The sequence below is a fragment of the Ipomoea triloba genome, chromosome 9 (genome assembly GCF_003576645.1).
Source record: "Ipomoea triloba cultivar NCNSP0323 chromosome 9, ASM357664v1".
In the NCBI taxonomy this organism is placed as follows: domain Eukaryota; kingdom Viridiplantae; phylum Streptophyta; class Magnoliopsida; order Solanales; family Convolvulaceae; genus Ipomoea; species Ipomoea triloba.
Window position 1 is genome coordinate 4,683,811 of NC_044924.1, and position 20,984 is coordinate 4,704,794.

The 20,984-nt window shown below is 32.4% G+C and overlaps 3 protein-coding genes across 4 annotated transcripts; all 3 read left to right on the forward strand.

The window, feature by feature from the left end:
* The first annotated feature begins 297 nt into the window (after nt 1–297).
* Nucleotides 298–4,611, forward strand: LOC116028450 (GDSL esterase/lipase At1g28570-like). The gene is made up of 5 exons (XM_031270167.1): nt 298–610; nt 709–921; nt 3,470–3,618; nt 3,725–4,001; nt 4,169–4,611. The coding sequence occupies exons 1-5, from the start codon at nt 346–348 to the stop codon at nt 4,420–4,422; spliced, it is 1,158 nt and encodes a 385-aa protein (XP_031126027.1). The 5' UTR covers nt 298–345; the 3' UTR covers nt 4,423–4,611.
* Nucleotides 4,612–7,545: 2,934 nt separating this feature from the next.
* LOC116028448 (GDSL esterase/lipase At1g28590-like) lies at nt 7,546–10,544 on the forward strand. Of its 2 annotated transcripts, XM_031270164.1 has the most exons (6): nt 7,546–7,567; nt 8,332–8,589; nt 8,935–9,159; nt 9,295–9,443; nt 9,549–9,825; nt 10,001–10,544. In XM_031270164.1, exons 2-6 carry the CDS (start codon nt 8,334–8,336, stop codon nt 10,252–10,254), a joined length of 1,161 nt encoding a protein of 386 aa, XP_031126024.1. In that variant the 5' UTR covers nt 7,546–7,567; nt 8,332–8,333; the 3' UTR covers nt 10,255–10,544. The 2 variants fall into 2 exon arrangements, with proteins under 2 accessions (XP_031126024.1, XP_031126023.1); XM_031270163.1 differs by lacking the exon at nt 7,546–7,567 and having other exon boundaries at nt 8,261–8,589.
* Nucleotides 10,545–15,062: 4,518 nt separating this feature from the next.
* On the forward strand, nt 15,063–19,696 carry LOC116028449 (GDSL esterase/lipase At1g28590-like). The gene is made up of 5 exons (XM_031270165.1): nt 15,063–15,422; nt 15,529–15,753; nt 18,462–18,610; nt 18,718–18,994; nt 19,097–19,696. Exons 1-5 carry the CDS (start codon nt 15,170–15,172, stop codon nt 19,348–19,350), a joined length of 1,158 nt encoding a protein of 385 aa, XP_031126025.1. The 5' UTR covers nt 15,063–15,169; the 3' UTR covers nt 19,351–19,696.
* Nucleotides 19,697–20,984: the final 1,288 nt, after the last annotated feature.

Consider the following 20,984-nt stretch of genomic DNA (forward strand, 5'->3'; position numbering starts at 1 on the left):
GAGTAATTTATTAGTTAACATTCCTCGACTGGAATCAATTTGTAAAGATTGGGAATTTTGATAAGTAAGCTTACTACAAGTTCCAAAGCATTTATTGTTTATATATATAATATCTCACTTGGCTACAGCTTATATGCATTAAATTGTTTATATATATCTTACTTGGCTACAGCTGGATTATATACAAACTAATACGCTGACTTTTTTTGACCGGGAGTTTTTGGCTCTCACACGGTTCCTAGGGGGCCAAGAGGTGTGACTTTTATATATAGTAAGATAAGATAAGATAAATTTCCTTTTCTCATCTTCCAAAAAAAACAAAACAAAACAAAAAACAAAAAAAAAATGTCAGCCATGGGTTTCTCTCTAGGAACTGCAATTACTTATTATATAGTTTTGGTAGTGTTTGCATTGGTCGGAGATGTTGCCGGCTGCTACAAGTCCATCGTAGGTTTCGGAGATTCGCTCTCCGACACCGGAAACCTTTTTCACAATTCCAAATCATTATCCAATAGCTTCGTCAAGTCGTCGGTACTACCCTACGGCGAAACGTTCTTTCACCATCCCACCGGCCGATACTCCGACGGCCGCCTCATCATAGATTTTATCGGTAACTTTTACTTAATCCACATACATATTTTCCGATCGAAGAGATCGAAAAACGAAAAGTAGTATAATTGTTGGGTAATAATTAATATGTGTATGCAGCTGAGAGCATGGGGCTTCCATTGGTGCAACCTTATTTCGGCGGCGAAAGTAATGGTGATCGGAGTTTTGCGGAAGGAGTGAATTTTGCGGTGGCGGGGGCGACGGCGATGGACATCTCATTCTTGACGGAGAGAGGAATTATTAATAGCTGCACAAATGTATCACTGGGAAATGAATTGGATTGGTTTAAGCAGATTTGCCAGACGCCGTCAAGTAAGCTTCTCTTTTTTCTTTTTTTTTTTTCTTTTTTTCTTCTTTTTTTTTTCTTTTCAAGTAAGCTTCTCTTAAGCTCCTATTATTTCCAGTCTATATCTCTAGAGCTAGAGCCAATTTTGTTTCTTTTCTATCAATTAAATTTTTTAAATCTTAGCTTCAATATACACTTATTATATATAGGCATAAAATATAAAGTCCAATCATTAACATAAATAATTGATCAAACAATTAAACTCTTTGAGCCATAAGAGATGTTTTTTGAAGTTTTTTTTTTTTTTTTAAACTATTGAATGAAAGGAGTGATATCAAATTTTTCTGGTTGTTTTTATCAAAAATCAAAATAATTTGAGATTTTTTGTATCTAAAAAATCTTTCGTAAACTCCACATTAACTTAGTTGAGAATCATATATTCTGGCCGCAATATATGAAAATGCTATTATATATATCTATCATCATTAAATATCCTTTCATTTATGGCCGAAATGAAAAACCTGGGCTATGAAAGTTACATAAGTTTTTAGATTTCTCATAACTGAGTATCATGTTCCTTATAACTAAATATGATGTTTGATGATAGATATATATAATAGAATTTTCAGATATTGTTAGGATAGACGATTCTTGACTAACATTAGAAATTTAACATATTCTTGTATTTCAAAAGTTCTTATTTGATTACCATTGTTGTTTAATAAGGAAAATTGAAAACTTTTAAGATATTGTGTTTCAAAGGCTGGAAGACGAGTCATCCCTGTACTGAGTCTCAAGTTACTTATACAAGACCTAGGTTTCTAACAAGTCAAACCAGGGTTATTGAAATGCTTTTTGAGTTAAAGAATCTTGAAATAGATAGGAGATTGAGAATAAAGAATGAGGTTGTGAAAGCAGTTCCAATATAAAAAGCAAGGACCCAAAATGCGCAAGGCCCTAGTTGGACGCCAAAGGCCTGCCTAGCGTCTAATGGAAGACCCAAAAATTAAAAAAAAAATTAAAAAGAAACTAGGACATGCATGTGTGTGTATATATGTATGTGTCTCTGTGTGTGTGTGTATATATATATATATATATAGACACACACACGCACAGAGCTGACGCAGCTTAGTCAACCAAGTTAACTCAGTTGACGCGAACGATTTGGCTAAGATAGGAGCCTAGGCGGCCAACTGACTAGGTGGTACCTTAATGGAAACTCGCCATCGTCAAACAACAAAAGGTGTGATTTTTACAATAGTGATAAAAAGTGAAATAAATAAATAAATAAAATGTGAATTTTCACTTTATCCCTCCAATAATATGGGTTTTTTGGATTTTCTGTCAAGTTGAGACAAAAACCTAACATCGTCGAAGATAAAACACATCACTGCGCTTATATGAGGGATAGAGAGTCGATAGGGTCATAATTGAGAGACTGAAAAAAAATGGAAGCATTTTCCTTATTTCTAATAGCCATTTGACCCTTTCCACAAGCTTATATAAATGTTAGTTTTTTTTTTAATACTCATGATTCTTTACCATGTAATAAATATTACCATGTAATATTTATTCTATACTTTTCAAATAATTTCAGCTCAAAGAATCTAAAACCCATAACTAAGGTTCGAACTTATGACCACCTAAATAAAACATGCATTTTTAATATAGTAAAAGTATATTATTTATATACATGAAATATATTATTTAAAAATACATGTATATTCAGTGCACAAACAATGTACTTTTAGTATATTAAAAATATATATTGCATTTATAGTCCACGTGTATCCTAGAATATTTATTTTAGTTTTCACATATATGATGTATATATGTCAGAATGCATACAAATAAGGAAAATAGTACTTGGACTCTCAAGTTATACTCCCTACTTTTACTCCCTCACACAAAAGTTTGATGTTGACACTTTTTTTGAAACCCACAAAGAAAATAACATATCAAATCTTGTCACGTCATGATGTAAAAGTGAGGAAATTAGAACTCTGCAAATAGAAATCGTACTTACAAAAAATTTAATATATGATAGACAAGCATTAAACCAACCCCACCCAAAAAACGTGCCAAACATTAAACCAAGCCCACCCAAAAAACGTGCCAAAAAAGATTGAAAAGAATTTAACAGAATGAAACCAACCATACAAGTTGGCTGGACCAAAGGAACAAATTAAATAGGTTACTCCGAAGAACAATAATGCAAAAATTTATTGAGCCCAAATTAATTTCAGAATAATGATTGATGATATTATTGAATATCGTATGAAAAAAAAAACATTTTTAAAGGTTTAAATTATGTTGTGATTAATCAACAATGTACCAGTATTAAAAAAAAAAAATCAACAATAGACCACAATGAATGTTTTTATTATTTATCGCTCAATTTATTATAAATAAAATAAAAAAAATAGTACCAATCAAAACATATAATATAATTAACAATTAGTAAAAGTATTTTATTGACAGACACGACCTTGTTATTAAAAACATTCATACATATTGCTTTAATAATAATGATAATAACAACAACAACAACGTTGAACCAATTATGATAAATAGGATGCAAGGAGTATTTAGAAAGCTCAATAGTTCTAATGGGGGAGATTGGTGGCAACGATTACAATTATGCATTCAGTCAAGGCCATTCCAAAGAAGAAGTTTTGTCTTTTGTTCCCAAAGTTGTTACAACCATTGCTTCAGCTGTCAATGTAAGAGTCAATTTTTCAAAACTCTATATATTTTTTATTCCAAGAATTTAAAATTATACTCGTTGCAAATTCATGATGTAACATTATTTTGAGTTTTGAGTTTTAGGAGCTAATTAAATATGGAGTGCAAACACTAATAGTTCCGGGCGACCTACCAATTGGATGTTCACCTTACCATCTATCATACTTCATAACTTCCAATGCGAGTGAATACGATCCCCAAACTGGTTGCATGACTTGGTTGAACGATTTCGTAGAGTACCACAATGAACTACTTCAAGAGGAGTTGGACCGTCTCAGAGAACTCCATCCTCATACCACAATAATTTATGCAGATTACTATAATGCTGCAATGAAATTGTATACATCTCCAAGCAATTACGGTATATCCAACTTTCTCAACTATTAAATTTCATGCAAAACTATTTTTTCTTTTTTACAAAACAATGATATTCACAATCTAACTTTCACAATTTCTTTAAATACATAATTGCAATAGATAAGTAGCCATAAAAAATTGTATTTAACTTTGATGTATAAATGATATCAGGATTTAACAATACTTTGGAAGCATGCTGTGGAGGTGGGGGCCCATACAATTACGATCCGGATGTGAATTGTGGGTCCCCGTTATCAACGGTTTGTGATAGCCCTTCATCGTATATTAGCTGGGACGGGTCGCACCTGACAGAAGCCGCTTATCGATGGATATCTGATGGGCTTCTAAACGGCCCATATACTAGCCCACAAATCAATGGCGAATGTATTCTCTCGCGCCCAAAAATAAAAATTTCGGACTCTTAGCGATTGGGGCCTGTCAGCAGCCCATTTTGCATTTATTAGGCTTTAAATTGTGTGGCCCACATATATAGCTTTGATTGTTCTGCGGTTGATGAGACTGAAAGAATATTATTAAATGTGAAAATGTCACGATAGTCAATGGCTACAAGTGAAATTTACTCTATCAAATAACATACATTTTTGGTACATAAATAATGTTTTTTAATATATTAAAAAATACATTGTATTCAGGAAAAGTGCATTATTTTGTATAATTTACCTTCCGCACACTAATAATGTAATTCACTTTTTGAATATTCCTAGCTCGAATCTGTGGAGTAAAAAGTGAAGGATTTAGACCGTAAAAATCCTGTACAATTAATGTTATTAATTTATAACCGTCATGAGCAGTGTTAAGCTTAGGCAGTACTGTTTAGGACATGTGGTGAGTTGAATGTCATGTGGTTGGTGTAGTGTATTGATAATGAATGAATGAATGAAATTTCATGGATCGGAGTGTCTGTCCATTACAAGTATGAATATAATAGTTATATTTTTCTCACCAAAAAAAAATAATAGTTATCTTTCATTCTGTCTTTATGCATATATATGGTCTAATCGTACAGAAATTATAGATTCTGATTTGATCTATAATAATATTGGATCTACATTCTATAAATCGATAATTGTGTTAACGAATCTTAGAAAGTGATATCAATTGATTTTGATTACACCATCACTAATAAAATCACTCTTAAAATTTTATATACAAATTGTTAAACATTTTCTTTTAGTTAGTATGTGATTTTCTTAAACTTCTTTTCAATCAAAGTTTTTAGGGCATGTAAACATTGACATATAGACATGTGATAGCTACTCGTCACATCTTCGATCATCTAGGTTTTCAAACTCTCAACTATCTCATTTAACTTATTTGTAACTTACGATCCATTTGAAAACCCGCAATTTTCAAATTTTGCAGTGTTTGGATATTCAAGGAAAATGAAGTCAAATGAAACTATTCATTATGATTAAAAAAAAAAAAAAAAACACACACACACACACAATTTGACAAAAAATGTCTTCCTAGTTTTTTAGTCAAAATACATTTCCCGGATTCATTATTTTCTCATCTCTACTCTCATCACTCTCTTCATTATTTTAAGGTTCATTTTTTAATCACCAGCACCACACAAAACAACCATACCACCACCACCAATAAGATATTTTTCAATTTATTTTCTCGTTTTTCTCATCTCACATATCTCTTCAAGTTAGTTTCTAAATTATTATTACCGCCACTATCACTATCCACCACTACCATTGCCACCACCACTACGCCATACCATCACCACCACAATACTACCACTACTACCACACTACAACACCACCAACACAAAAAAAAAAAATTATAATTTCTTAATTTGTAGCCAAACAGCACAGGATAGTTTTCAAACATTCAACCAAACAAATTAATATATATATATATATATATATATATATATATATATATATATATATATATATATATATATATATATATATTTCTCAAAAACTGAGTCATTTTTTAAAATCATTTTTCAAAAAATATTTTCCAAACTTTCAAACGGATCATTAAATACATTATAAACCCTTAAATACCCTCTGAAATACATTTTTCAACATTTTTAGCTAAATTTGTCAAACACAACCTAATTATAAATACTCAACAATCTTGATAAATAATAAATTTATTAACTTATTTTTACAAGATAGGGTGACCACTTATTTGGTAAGCACCAACCTCACACTCGTATAATACTAAAAAAATAATATAATACAATGTTCTATTACTGCTGATTTCTCTTATGTGGCTATGTTTTGTTAGTGACTATTTTCAGATTGTGCGTAGGGGTTGGGCGAATCTACCATCTAGGCATCTACATCAATAATCAATTATATTGTCGATTGTTTGAAAAATTACGAATCGCCTACGATTGTGATTTGTAAGTGATGATTTTGGGACCTTAGATAGTGACTCGGCAGACCAACACAATTGATTGAATTAATATAATGTAAATAAATAAATAAAAATAAAGGTATATTACGGGCCTTTTAAGCTGCCAAGCCGAAGTTCACTATTTTGTAGGCGATTTGTACATGTTTCATTGTGTTTTCTAGTCTAAAGAAAATGTCTCCCCCTGACTCTCTCATCTCCCTCTTTTATAATTGCAGGGAAGGTAACAAAATAGATAATAATAATAATAATAATAATAATAATAATAATAAATAGGTAATAATTTGTAATCAATGAGGCTTATGAGTGATAAATGGGATATAGTGGGTTTTTATGGGTAGTTAAATGCGTTTTAAGTTGGAGGTTATTAAGAGAATTGATGATAATATATGAGTAATAATTATGTAATAAATGGGAAGTTACGGAAGGATAATTAGGAGCCCACCGGTCACGTCCTGAGTGCTTATGGTCGAGTCCGAGTGTTACGCCTGAATGCGTGCTAGGTAGTATCGATTGGGTGCCTATGCTGGATATCTATCAGTAAGCATTATAATATGTAGTGTTTGTAGTTAACAAATTTTGTTCCTTTAATTTATTTACAAACACATAATTTCTTAAACGAAGACACATCAAATATTAGTTGCATTGGTTCATAATGTAAAATGGACCCAGGGACGGAACTATGTTGTTAGTTAGGGGGGCCTGGCCCGCCCCCCAAATTTTTTTTTATTACTATTATAGTGTATGTATATATATTTTCTTGGCCAATTGCCCCCCCCAAACATATTCCCTCCTTCGGCCCTTCCTAATTGGCTAATTCATTAGTCATTAGCTTTGAAAATGCCACAGAATTGCAGGAAATATGGAGTAGTGGAGGCTTTTGGAGCACTTTTTGTTTTTTTGAAAGTTGAAACCACTTCCTTTTGTTGTATTATATTATTATTATTATTTTGCAAATATTAAAAACACTTGTTGCCTCCACCTGCTCCACGGCTCCACTCTATCAACATAAGTCTGTCCATCAGTCCATGGTCTTTGTTCATTTGTTCCAGAACTCAAAACACACGAGTAATTGAAGACTAAAGAAATTTAGCTCACTCCTAGTTTTCACTAACTCTTGACTCCTGAGTTTCATCATCTTCAATCTTCTATTATTCTTCAACAATAAATCTGGTAATTTTTTTATTTCCTTGTAGCTTTAAATAATTACTTTGTAAATTTGTATTATTATTATATATTTTGTGGAAGAATGAATTTATAAATTATTATTATACAATTAGTATTGTAAATATATACTTGTTGAATTTTGAGAACACTTGTTTGAATTTTGAAATCATAATTGCATAAATTAATAAATATGTCGAAAAAGAATAGAGAAGAAAGTTGAAAGCATACATGGAATTGTATTAAGAAAGATTGAGCTTGGTTAGTTTTAAAAAATCACACGAAATTGTAAATAGTTTAAAAAATAAAATATTTTTGTAATTGTAGACTTCTAGTATTATATATTTAAATGTTTAATTGACTTACTAAAATATTAACCTTGTGAATAATTGTGATTTGTGAACAGAAGATGATTTCCATGATATGCAAGAGATACGTTCTATATTTTAGTAAATTTGTAATGTAATAATTTATTTTAATATATATTATATGCGTATTTTAGAGAGTCGTGTATGCCGCGACTTCAGTTGATCGGCCCCCCTCACCGTGTAATCCTGGGTCCGTCCCTGAATGGACCACCCTGGTCCATGATACAACCATTGCATAGTCTCCATGTGGGAAAGTACCTCATAAATCCAAGCCAAAGTTAATGAACTCTGTAGAGGAAGTTCATTAAAAGCCTCTATAGCAGTAACTGTCTTTTTCTCATCTCCCAAAACTGTTCATTTCATAGAAGTAAAGTAGAAAACTAATACAATTAAAAAAAATGTCAGTCATGGGTTTCTCTCTAGGAACTGCAATTACTTATTGTACAGTTTTGATAGTGTTTGCATCGACCGGACATGTCGCCGGCTGCTACAAAGCCATCGTAAGTTTCGGCGATTCCGTCACCGACACCGGAAACCTTATTCACAATTCCAAATTATTATCCAATGGCTTCGTCAAGTCGTCGGTGCCACCCTACGGCGAAACGTTCTTCCGTTATCCCACCGGCCGCTACTCCGACGGCCGCCTCATCATCGATTTTATCGGTAACATTTACAAGTACTCCGTATAATTCTTCGGTAATAATTAATATGTATATGCATTAAAGGATCTTCCATCTCAACTAAAAGTCTAATCTTGTAGTTGAATTAACACCCCGATGGTCTATTACGCTCCTCACGTATGAGAGCTGATTACTTTTGATGGGTTCCAAACAGCACGTGTACCTAGTTTCTTGGTCAAACCCATGACATTTGGCATGAGGTTGATTCTGATACAAAATTGAAGAATGTGTTTTATCTCAATTAAAAGTATAAGCTTGTAATTGGATTATATATTTATGTTTATATATTATATGCTCAACATGAGTGTATACACTGGATGCCATGCAGCTCAGAGCATGGGGCTACCATTCGTGCAACCTTATTTCGGCGGCGGAAGTAATGGTGATCGGAGTTTTGTGGAAGGAGTGAATTTTGCGGTGGCGGGGGCGACGGCGATGGACATCTCATTCTTTATGGAGAGAGGAATTATTAATAGTGCCACAAATGTATCTCTGGGAAATGAATTGGATTGGTTTAAGCAGATGCTGTCATCTTTTTGCCAGACGCCGTCAAGTAAGTTTCGGTGCTCCGTCCTATTATTAATTTCCAGTCTATATATATCTCTAAAGCCAATTTGTAAATTTAATGTGTTACATCATATTGCATAAGTAATTATAATAACAACGTTTAACCAATTATGATAAACAGGATGCAAGGAGTATTTACAAAGCTCAGTAGTTCTAATGGGGGAGATTGGTGGCAACGATTACAATTATGCATTCCTTCAAGGCCATCCCAAAGAAGAGGTTCTGTCTTTTGTTCCCAAAGTTATTACAGTCATCGCTTCAACTATCAATGTAAGAATCCATTTTTCAAAACTCTATATTTATTAATTTATTTATTTCAAGAATTTACTCGTTGCAAATTTATGATGTGACATTATTTTGTGTTTTGAATTTTAGGAATTGATTAAATATGGAGTGCAAACACTAATAGTTCCAGGCAACCTACCAATTGGATGTTCGGCATCCTATCTATCGTACTTCATGACTTCCAATGCAAGCGAATATGATCCCCGAACTGGTTGCATTAATTGGTTGAACGATTTCGCTGAGAACCACAACGAACTACTTCAAGAGGAGTTGGACCGTCTCAGAGAACTCCATCCTCATGCCACAATAATTTATGCAGACTACTATAATGCTGCAATGCGATTGTATAGATCTCCAAGTAATTATGGTAAATTAAACTCTCTCTACAGTTAACTTTCATGCACAACCATTTTTCTTTTTTAGAAAACAATGATACTCACAATCTAACTCTCACAATTTCTTTAAATACATATTTGCAATAGATAATTAGCCATAAAAAAAAAAAAAGTTTATATTTAACTTTGATGTGTAAATGATATCAGGATTTAACAATACTTTGGAAGCATGCTGTGGAGGTGGGGGCCCTTACAATTCCAATGCACATGTGTATTGTGGGTCCCAATTATCAACGGTTTGTGATAGCCCTTCATCGTATATTAACTGGGACGGGTCGCACCTGACAGAAGCCGCTTATCGATGGATTGCTGATGGGCTTCTAAAAGGCCCATTTACAAGCCCACAAATCAATGGTGCATGTATCCTATCGCGCCCAAAACCCAAAATTTTGGACTCTTAGCGTTGGGGCTGTCAGCAGTCCATTTTAAAATATTGGGCTTTATATTGTGTGGCCCACATATTTAGCTTTGTTTGTTCTGTGGTTGATGGGCCTGAAACAGTGCAACTGCTAAGTCCACAACCAAGTTTGGCAATTGTTATACCATGGACCAGGTCCACCTTGTAAGGTAGACACTGACCCTGGTTCTAAATTGTGTAATTTTTGTATTGGAATTGTGGATTTCTAGAAGTGTTTGTAAGTCAAAACTCATAAATTGTCTATGTTAACGTTGTGTGTTCATAGTATGTAAATTGTGAATTTTTAAAAGGTAAATTATGGTATAGGTTAAAAGGAAAATAGATCATTTTTCAGAAAAATGACTTCCTCATCCTCTTCTTTCTTCTTCGCCCAGAGAGCTACTTCTTCGCGACATCTACTTGCCACACCAAAGAGTTTCTACTTCGCCTAGAGGACTTCATCACCATTCACCACCACAAGCCGGAAACATACTGGTTTCTGACTTGGAAACCTTTATCTCTGGTTTTCTAAGTCGGAAACCAGTGCATTATTTTTTTTAAATTTTTTTAAAAATAAGTCTGTTGTTTGTTGTTTATACATGAAGTGATATCTATTGTATGTTAAAAAATTGAAAATTATATATATAAGAAAAGCCCATAACTATTACTTGAATGTGACTATGGGTGAAATTTACATTGTCATCATAACCAACAAAAGGTCACAATGATGTAAAGCAGTTTATGTTACCAATAGTTAATTTAGTTCAAACGAGTAGAAAATTTCTAAGGGGAGTTGAGCTTTACTCATTACTAAACATATTCAAGGGGAGGAATTGTTAATTGTTATGAAGCCAAAGCGTGAGTAGGTATGTCATGTAATATTATTCATTTAAATTGGATTAGTTTTTAACATTTCTGATATTTCAATGTAACTTAAATATCACAATTAAATAAAAGACAATAAAAAGTACAATTATATAAAAATAAGAACAAAAAAAATAATAGGGCAACAAGAAAATATAAAATGGGGAAGAATTATAATAGTACCACTACAGTCCAAAATTGCATTAAATATTCTTAAAACAACTTATAATACTATGCATTAGATACAATCAAGTAATATTAAAAACCATTTCAATATTACACAAATATCGTTGTATTTTAAATATAATTATTGATGATCAACATGATACATCTTTTCATAAGTTAATATGGATTACATTTTAATAATTAATGTTGAAATATTATCATCTTCATTAATTTTTACACAAGTGGTATAGATTAAATAATTTCCTTACGTAAATACGTTATGTGCAACACGAAACAAGATGTAATGTTTTGGTGGTTCAACGCCATTGAACGACCAAATAAATGATTTGACTTTGCTAATAATTAATGAAACACAGTCCGATCTAATCTCGTTGGTATTGGCCCCAAACTCTTTGTTGTCTTGCAGCATTTACATTTGACAATAGAATGTGTTTGGTGAGAAATAGCGACACACTCGACACGTAAACAAGTGTTTTTATTTTATTTTATTTTACTTTATTTATTTATTTATATAAATCATAATTTTCTGCTAAAATATAACATCATGAAACTGACCATTTCTACAATCATTTCAATTGGCGAAAGAAAAATCATTATTGATTAATTTAGGGAGTATCAATACACAGCAGCCTTGAAAATTAATACGGCCGGCGTATATATTTAGAGAAAATTTTATTTTTAGTCTTTCACTTATACTCGGAGTATAAATTATGTCTGATCATCTTTAATCATTAAATTATGCACGAAATTAAAGGACAATTTTAGTCATTTGAAGACTATTTTTATCACCAATTTGTCACATAATAAGGTGACAAATTTTGTCCTTCAAAAGCTAAAATTGTCACTCTATACATAACTTAAAGATTTAAAGATCGTCATTCGTCACGTACAACTCAGAGGTTAAGTTTGTACCACATGTCCAATTAGATGACAAAAATGTAATATTCTCTTATATTTATTAACTTAATTTTACACGATAAGGTTACCACTTCTTTAAACACAAAAAAATGTATATATCATTTTATATTCACAATAGTTGTAAAACTGTACTACCAACCACTAAATGGTCAATGCTTTAATTTTTTATGAAAGAAACTAGATCATGGTTATTCTCAATTATTATATACTCCGTATATTAGTTAAATGAAACGCATTGCTCAATTAAATAAACGGTCACACTTGTTGATATTCGTGAGACGGGTCAGATCAAGTCAGGTCAATATAAAAATGTAATACTTATATTAACAAATGTAATATTAAATCAAAAATAAAATAAGTCATCAGACTAACCTCATCCCCAGTCGTTATACCGTGAACCGCGGTCATTGATACTACAGTTCATCTCAAAAGATACTGCCTTACATTTGTTTTTATATTATTGAATGAAATTGTAGTTATATCGAAATGTAACTGTAGTTGTGTTGAAATGTAATTGCAGTGTATATGAACTGATACTGAATAACAATTTCACATTTGTGTTTTATATTATCGAATGAAACTGTAGTTATATCAAATGTAACTGTAGTTGTGTTGAAATGTAACTGCAGTGTATATGAACTGATACTGATTACTGAATAACAGTTTTACATTTATGTTTTTATATTATCGAATGAAACTGTAGTTATATCGAAATGTAACTGCAGTTGTGTTGAAATGTAACTGCAGTGTATATAAACTGGAAGTGAATGGCGCGGAACAGAGGTCGTTTCATCTGTTTGTTTTCATTAATCAAAACGACGTCGCTTTGATGCGCGGTCCATAATGAATTGTGGACCGATATAATTTGCGCCTCATCCCATAAATTGTATGCCTTGCTAAATGATGCTAAACCAAACTTATTTACACCTTTGTCCAATCGCCATTTACCAAACCTGCCATTCTGTCATCATTTCCCAAGTTAATTACAGCATCGTCACTACCATCATTGTGCAAGAGATTCCGGACCCAACAAAGAACCCAAAAAAACAAAGCAAAATAAATAAAACAAAAAGGAGACGAAATGGAGAAAACAAGGCCACCCATTAGCTAGCGGAATCATAGATTCAACCAGGAAGGAACCAAAACTTCAAAAAAAAGAAAAAAAAGAATCAAAACTTCAAATCTGTCACCGATCGAAAATGGTCATACATAAAGGACAAGCTTGGTAAGACGCTATATCGTCCCCTTCAAGTAGCTATATACGACAGCCATGAAGAAGAAAGCTCTAAAATCATTTTTATCATAACCAGTAAAACAAATCAAGATAAAAGATGCATATATATATATAACATTTGCGTCTTTTCACTAATAATTACCCTACTCCACAATAGTCTATTTATCTTATGACGTGACAGAAGAGCCCACCTTATCTTGAAATTACACAAGTATTATTCTTTTTGAATTGTGGATGAAAATGCATACAACATCCTCAATATATAGTGTGAGGATTTTGAGTTGTTTTTACATGTGTGACTAAGAAAGAGAAAATAAAATGAGAGAAAAAAAATCACAATCTGTAACCAAAAAAAAAAAAAAGATGATTTACTTACGCGCCTCACGCATGGTGAGACGCATCTCTTCTCCTCAGTGATGGGGCGGCCCATTAACTGCAAAAAAATCTTATATTCGCAGGAGACCCTCACGCCTCTCTCTTCATACTCTCTTATCCACATCATCTAACTTTTTCTTAAAAACTATGATAAATCTTCTATTAGGGATGCCCTTAGAGTATCCCCAATAATGGTGATTTTTTTGTGATTTTTGAGGTACCATAGAGAAGAAGGAAAAAGAAAAAGGAAAAAAAAAAAAAGCAAAACAAATCTGAAAAACAAAACAAAAAAAATTAGATTAATGTCGTGCGCGCGCCCAACAAGGCACTATGCAAGGTTGCTTCGCACGCGATCAAATGCAAGTCATATTTACACATGGTGAGACCCACTTTTCTGAGTAAAAACCAACTCAGAGTTTTCTCCCCCTCTCTCGCTCCACTCCATCTCTCTTTCACATAAGCTTACTATATATCTCCAAAAACCACACCAAAAATCATAGATTGGGATGCCCTTACTCTGGTCCCCCAATGAATCATATATATATATATATCAACTAAAATAAAAAGCTGTCAAAATTACTTATAAACCCCCACTAATTAATAATTTTCGAAAAGAAAAAAATAAAAAGATTAATCTTAGCCATCAAAAATTCAAAATCCACGATTCAAAATAATTTTTATTTCTCACCTAAATTGATTGTCTCATATGATTGTAATTATAATATATATATATATATATATATATATACACACACACATCAGTGTAAGGTATGCAAGATGCATGCCTGAAAGTTTACATGATGTGACAATTTTGATTCCTCCTTTTTCTGAATTGACAATTTTGACAGTTTAATTAATTTTAGCTTCTCAATTCACTTATTAACGCAGATTTTAATGGTTAAAATTAAACTATTTAATATGCATGTTTCATTTGTGTAATACAAAGATGATGTACTTTAACAATACGTACAATTGTTTCAAAAAAACAATACGTACAATTTAGTGGACCAAAGTTGTCATATTATGAGGAATTAAAAACTCAATAATACTAGCTCGTTAATAATTGAGAAAACAAAATTGTTTATATATTTCTTGAATTTCATTCTTTTTATGGTTCTAATAACATTAGGATATGTTGTACGAATTATTATATTTTATATACACATAGTGAGTAGCAGCTATAGGTTGGTGAAGAAAATTCCCTATAAATCCACGCCATAGTTGAAGGACTCATCAGAGGAAGTTAATTAAACGCCTCTATAGCCGCAATTCTCTTTTTCTCATATATCTCCCAAAACTTGGAAGATAAATAATACAAAAAGAAAAAGGAAAAGAAAAAATAATGGCTTTCTCTTTAGGAACTGCAATTACTTATTGTATAGTTTTAGTATTGTTTGTATCGACCGGACATGTCGCCGGCTGCTACAAAGCCATCGTAAGTTTCGGAGATTCCCTCACCGACACCGGAAACCTTATCCGCATGTCTCAGTCGTCCAATGGCTACGTCATGTCGGCGGTGCTTCCCTACGGCGAAACGTTCTTTCATCATCCCACCGGCCGTTACTCCGACGGCCGCCTTATCATCGATTTTATTGGTAACATTTTTATATTTTCTTATCTAAAAGTACTTTTTTGTAATATAATTAACTCTGTTACATTGTAGTATCTGATATAATATATTTATGCTGACTGGCCATGCAGCTCTGAGCATGGGGCTTCCATTTGTGGAACCGTATTTCGGCGGCAAGAGTAGCGGTGATCGGAGTTTTGCGAAGGGAGTGAATTTTGCGGTGGCGGGGGCGACGGCGATGGACATCTCCTTCTTTATGGAGAGAGGAATCACTAACCGCTGCACAAATGCGTCGCTGGGAACTGAGTTGGAATGGTTTAAGCAGATGATGTCATCTTTTTGCGACACGCCATCACGTAAGTTTCCCGGCCTCCTATCCTTAATGGACTGTATATAAACATAAATGTGCAGTTTAACTATAAATTTAAATTTTTAATTTGTTAGAATGAAATGCATGATTCAATTTAATATCAAAGTCAACTCAATGTTAAAAGTTATAGGTTTGAAATATAAATGTGTAAAAGGCCACACATGAAAACATATGATTGAATCATATACTTAATCTCAAATTAGAATGCACATTTATGATATATGTACTCAACAGTAACATTCATAATAGTTCACACCATCTAGCCTAGTACAAGAATTAAATCCTAAATAATGTTTTCTTTGACAAATTTAAAATAGTTTTTGCTGCAATTTTGACTTGATTTTTCTAAGTTGTTTACTGATGTTTATTCATACAATTAGTTGTGTCTCCTTTTTTTTTTTTTTTAAAAAAAATTATTTTATTTATCCAAAAAAGGTGTATATATGCCACCATGCATAAACCTAAAGTTCATAAACTTTAAAATAAATAGGCGAGTAGATAAGGAAATGGATAAAGAGATCAGAGATATAGGCCGGAGAGAAAATATGGACAGGACTAATTGAAGGAAGACAAGAAACACTCTGGATGGTTTTACTTGAAACAAAAGGCATAAATACAATATAAATACCAAAACAGATTTAAAATTTTAAAAAACATTACATATCTCTATTATAATAGTTTAATTCATATCATTAACAGTTCTTATTATTGTCACTTCTAAATCGTTTTTTTTTTTCTTTTAAGAAATTCTAAATCGGTTAAGAAACGGTCCAAAATTTTTCTGAAAAGTTTTGTTGTATTCAGTTTTTTAACAGGTTTCAGGAAGTTTCTAAGAAATTTCGTTTATGAAAAAGAAAGTAGTGTCCTTTTAGAGTGTTGGTGTATCATAGTTGGTAATTGAATGTTAATAAGGTATGTGTCATATTGTAAGTGCAGCAGTATCTTGCACGGAAATTTCCTTATACCATTTTCTTGCCAACCAACCGGCCTACTTTGGATCCACCACCAACCCCACCCGTACAACTATATGCCAAAAAAGATTGAAAATAACATAATAACATAACAAAATGAAACCAACCACACAACCCCGTGGGACCAACCCACCAAATTAAATAAATTTCTCCGAACAAAAATAATGCAGCCTAAGGAATCTAATCCACTCAAGAATATTGCTATCATATATTTCGGCAGGCCAGGTAAGCTTAGCATAGTGTACATACAGATAACTTAATTGGTTCTTATGTAACAGGTTATGTCATTGACGGGTAGTCATCATAATGTGAGAGATATACAAAATTGCAGACACTAGAAACTGATCCACTCACTTAATGAGCTGCTGAGTTTCTGTAATTTACCCTTTTACTATTCTGTGATTCGTAGTGTATGGGGGTTAGGGGTAACTGGGTAAGTAGGTTTTGCATTTTCTGGGCAAAGACAAGATAAGCTTAGCATAGTTGAGACATTTGAACTGTTGTGTCATCAATTAAAGGAGAATTATATGAGAGATAATGAATATGTAATATGTTAACTAAAAAGGAATACTAGGCACTAACTGCTTTCGATAACTTTTAGATTAAATAGGTTAGATTAATGGTTGATGTGATTGATTAAATAGTTTTTATGTATTTATTGAAAGGTAACCATTCAAAGAGATTAGAATTCTTGTTTTATTCGTCGTTAAGTTTTGTTGTGCTTTAGGTTCAAATACTTTGTATTCTAAATAAAACAAATTAAAATAAACATAGAAAAAGACAGCTTAATCTCCTACGAAATGAAAGGTTACCAAAACTAAGCTGAGAAGAAAGCATGAGAGTGACGTTGTGGTTGGTGAGTACAGCGACGTCTTTAATAACATAATATTCCTACCTCTAATTGATGAGAGTGTTTGAAAATTTTTTGGAGGCAACCCCAATTAATTAGTTCAATAGTTAGTTTGATAATCACAAAATCTGAAATTTAATTTTTTAAAATTTATATTGGTATTATTGGTTTGCCAGTCAATTATGTACAATATGATTTATTTTTTTGTAATTCTTTGATAGCTAGGGTGAGAATACTCTTTCATTGTCTGCATGGACTTTGCTCACTGGTTCAGTATGCAGTATTTGAAAGAATAAAATATTCTTCCATATTTAGTAAACAGTTGAATTTTTTTAAAAATATTAAAAGAATTGGTGGGAAGTAATTGGCACCACCAAAAATGGTAAAGTGACAGACATTATTATTAGGAAGTTGTCATATATAGATTTTTTAATTTAAAATATTTTTTAGCTAAAATATTTTTTATTTCTTATTGTTGAATTGTCACTCATCACTCTTACGATCTTATCCTTTTATCATTCAATTGGGCATTCAATTTATTATAATAAATAAAACAATAGCAATAACACCGGTCAAAAAGCTAAGTATGATTAACGAATTATATATCAAAAGTAATTTTCCGAACGACACGTACGAGTGACACTGCTATTTACTCCATTAACCTTTTTTTAAAGAATTTTTTTCTTTTCAAAAGATAGTGCATGTTATAATAATAGTAATGCTTTTTAATGAAAGAAATCAAATTGATGTAGATGTTATATTGGGTACAGTCGTAAAAAGAAATCTGATTATATTTGATATTATCCGCATCTTAGAAAATTTCAAGATAAAAATAATAGTTTTTAATGGAATTGAACCAATGATGATTAACAGGATGCAAGCAATATTTAAGAAGCTCAATAGTTCTAATGGGGGAGATTGGTGGCAACGACTACAATTATGCATTTCTTCAAGGCTATCCTAGAGAAAAGATTGTGTCTTTTGTTCCCAAAATTATTGCAATCATCGCTTCAGCTATCAACGTAACAACTCATATTCCAAAACTCTAGATTGATTAATTCAATAATTTTGAATTTATTTTTGTTGAAATTTAATGATAATGCATTATTATTTTTTTAATGGGTTTTAGGAACTAATTGAATATGGGGCGCAAACAATAATAGTTCCGGGAAACTTCCCAATTGGATGTTCGGCATCTTATCTAACGTACTTCATGACGACCAATGCAAGTGAATATGATCCCAAAACTGGTTGCCTTAATTGGTTGAACGATTTCTCTGCATATCACAACAGACTACTTCAGAATGAGTTGGACCGCCTTAGAGAACAATATCCAGACACCACAATTATTTATGCAGACTACTATAACGCTGCAATGCGACTATATAACTCTCCAAGCAAATATGGTACTTTCTAACTCCCTTTACACAAATTTTTTAGGAATTTATTAAACAAAAATTCCATTGGTCGGTCGTTATATAACTTGTGATGTGTAAATAATGTGGCAGGATTTAACAATACAGTGGTAGCGTGTTGTGGAGGTGGGGGCCCATACAATTACGACCGACTCGTAGATTGTGGGTCCGCATCATCAACGGTTTGCGATAACCCTTCATCGTATATTAGCTGGGATGGATCGCACCTGACCGAAGCCGCTTATAGATGGATAGCTGATGGGCTTCTAAAAGGCCCATATACTACTCCACAAATCAATGGCGAATGCATTTTCAGGAGCCCAAAAACCAAACTTTCGGACTCTTAGCTGTGGCCCAAAGTCTGCGGCGTTTGAGGCTGTGAGCAGCCCATTTTGTAATTATTGGGCTTTAAATTGTCTAGCCCATATGTAGCTTTAATTTGTTTTTGTTTTTTTTTTTTTTTTGTTTTGAAAATGCTTTAATTTGTTCCGTGGTTGATCTGCAACCAAGTTTGGTAGGCAATGTGTCAGTAAAACTGTAAAAATTGTTGTATCTCTATCATGTATGATATTGGTGCATGGATTTAGAAATTTTGGAAATCTAGAGAGATTTTAGAGATTACAAATATTGTAAGATGTAAAATAAATGTGTGTATCAAGTGTGGAAGCATTGAATTAATGTGTTTTTATGATATAACAATATGTTATATAGATGTTCATTCGAGTAGGTTTTATGTAGGGCTGTAATCATAATCATAATTGCCAATGACCTTGTGGCTTGTGGTCTATTGGTACGAAGTGGCCCCCAAATGGGAGGTCATGTGTTCAATCCATCCAGATCTGAATTGAGTTTCAAGCAATTTAGAGTTTAGACCCTCCCACATAAACTAACGTTTTCGGTAAAAACTTATAAAGTTAAAAAGAAGAAAGAAAAGTAGATGAAGTTAAGATGTTGCAATCACGACGTACGTATACCAACCACGCCACTTCTGTGAAGTGATTTTAATTTATTTTTAATAGCGTTCGTCAAAGCTAAGGCTCTTCTTTACTTGCTAGCAAGTGCTGTATCGTACGTAGTTATATATAGTACGTATTCGTTGAAAATAATGTACAAGTGAACTCAACAATAATTATATGTATATGGACTCCATTATCTCTCAATAATCACAGGCTTATCTAACAAAAAAGTTCAGCGTCTAAGAGAGTTGTTTAAGCTTAGCATCAACAGTAACAATTTTGAGCGTGTCTATACATAATATATATATATATATATATATATATATATATATATATATATATATATACCTACCTCCAATATTTCTTGCTAAAAATATAAATGGCTAGATATTTTGATCATCTCAAGTGATTGAAAAATGAAGAAAAGGCCTGGATTCTTCTAAAATTTCATCTGACCTATATATTTCATTTTTAGGCACAACATAACTAAAAGCAAGACGATAGAGTTTTTTATTTATCGGAAAGCCTGCAACCGCAATAAGAATGTACCTGTTGGGTAAAACAAGCCCTATATATAACCCTAAGTAGTAAATGACCACAATATATAATTTAAACCAGTTTAACTTGTTTATAATTGACCGACTTAAACTAAAAAGACTAACAGACAACTTCTGTAGTTCAAAGACTCTAAAGAATTGAACTTGAAATATTGTAGTTACCAAATCAACACTTAGGCCAACTTGATAATCTTTGTTGAGGTTAAGGCCCAAAAGTCTTTTAACTATAAAGAGTGCATGCAAAATAACTGTTCTTGCATGTACTACTCTTTTGAAAAGTTAGATACGAATTGAATAGTGTTATGGGATGGGGCCCTTGTATGTAGCTGTAAATCTCGTTGGCAATCAAATCAATTAATGTTAAATTGCATGGATATGAGGATGATGATATATGAGGTTGGCTAGGAGCCAGGCGGTCATGAGTTATATATGTTAGTAACTTAGTACAACGTAACTAAAAGTACTCCG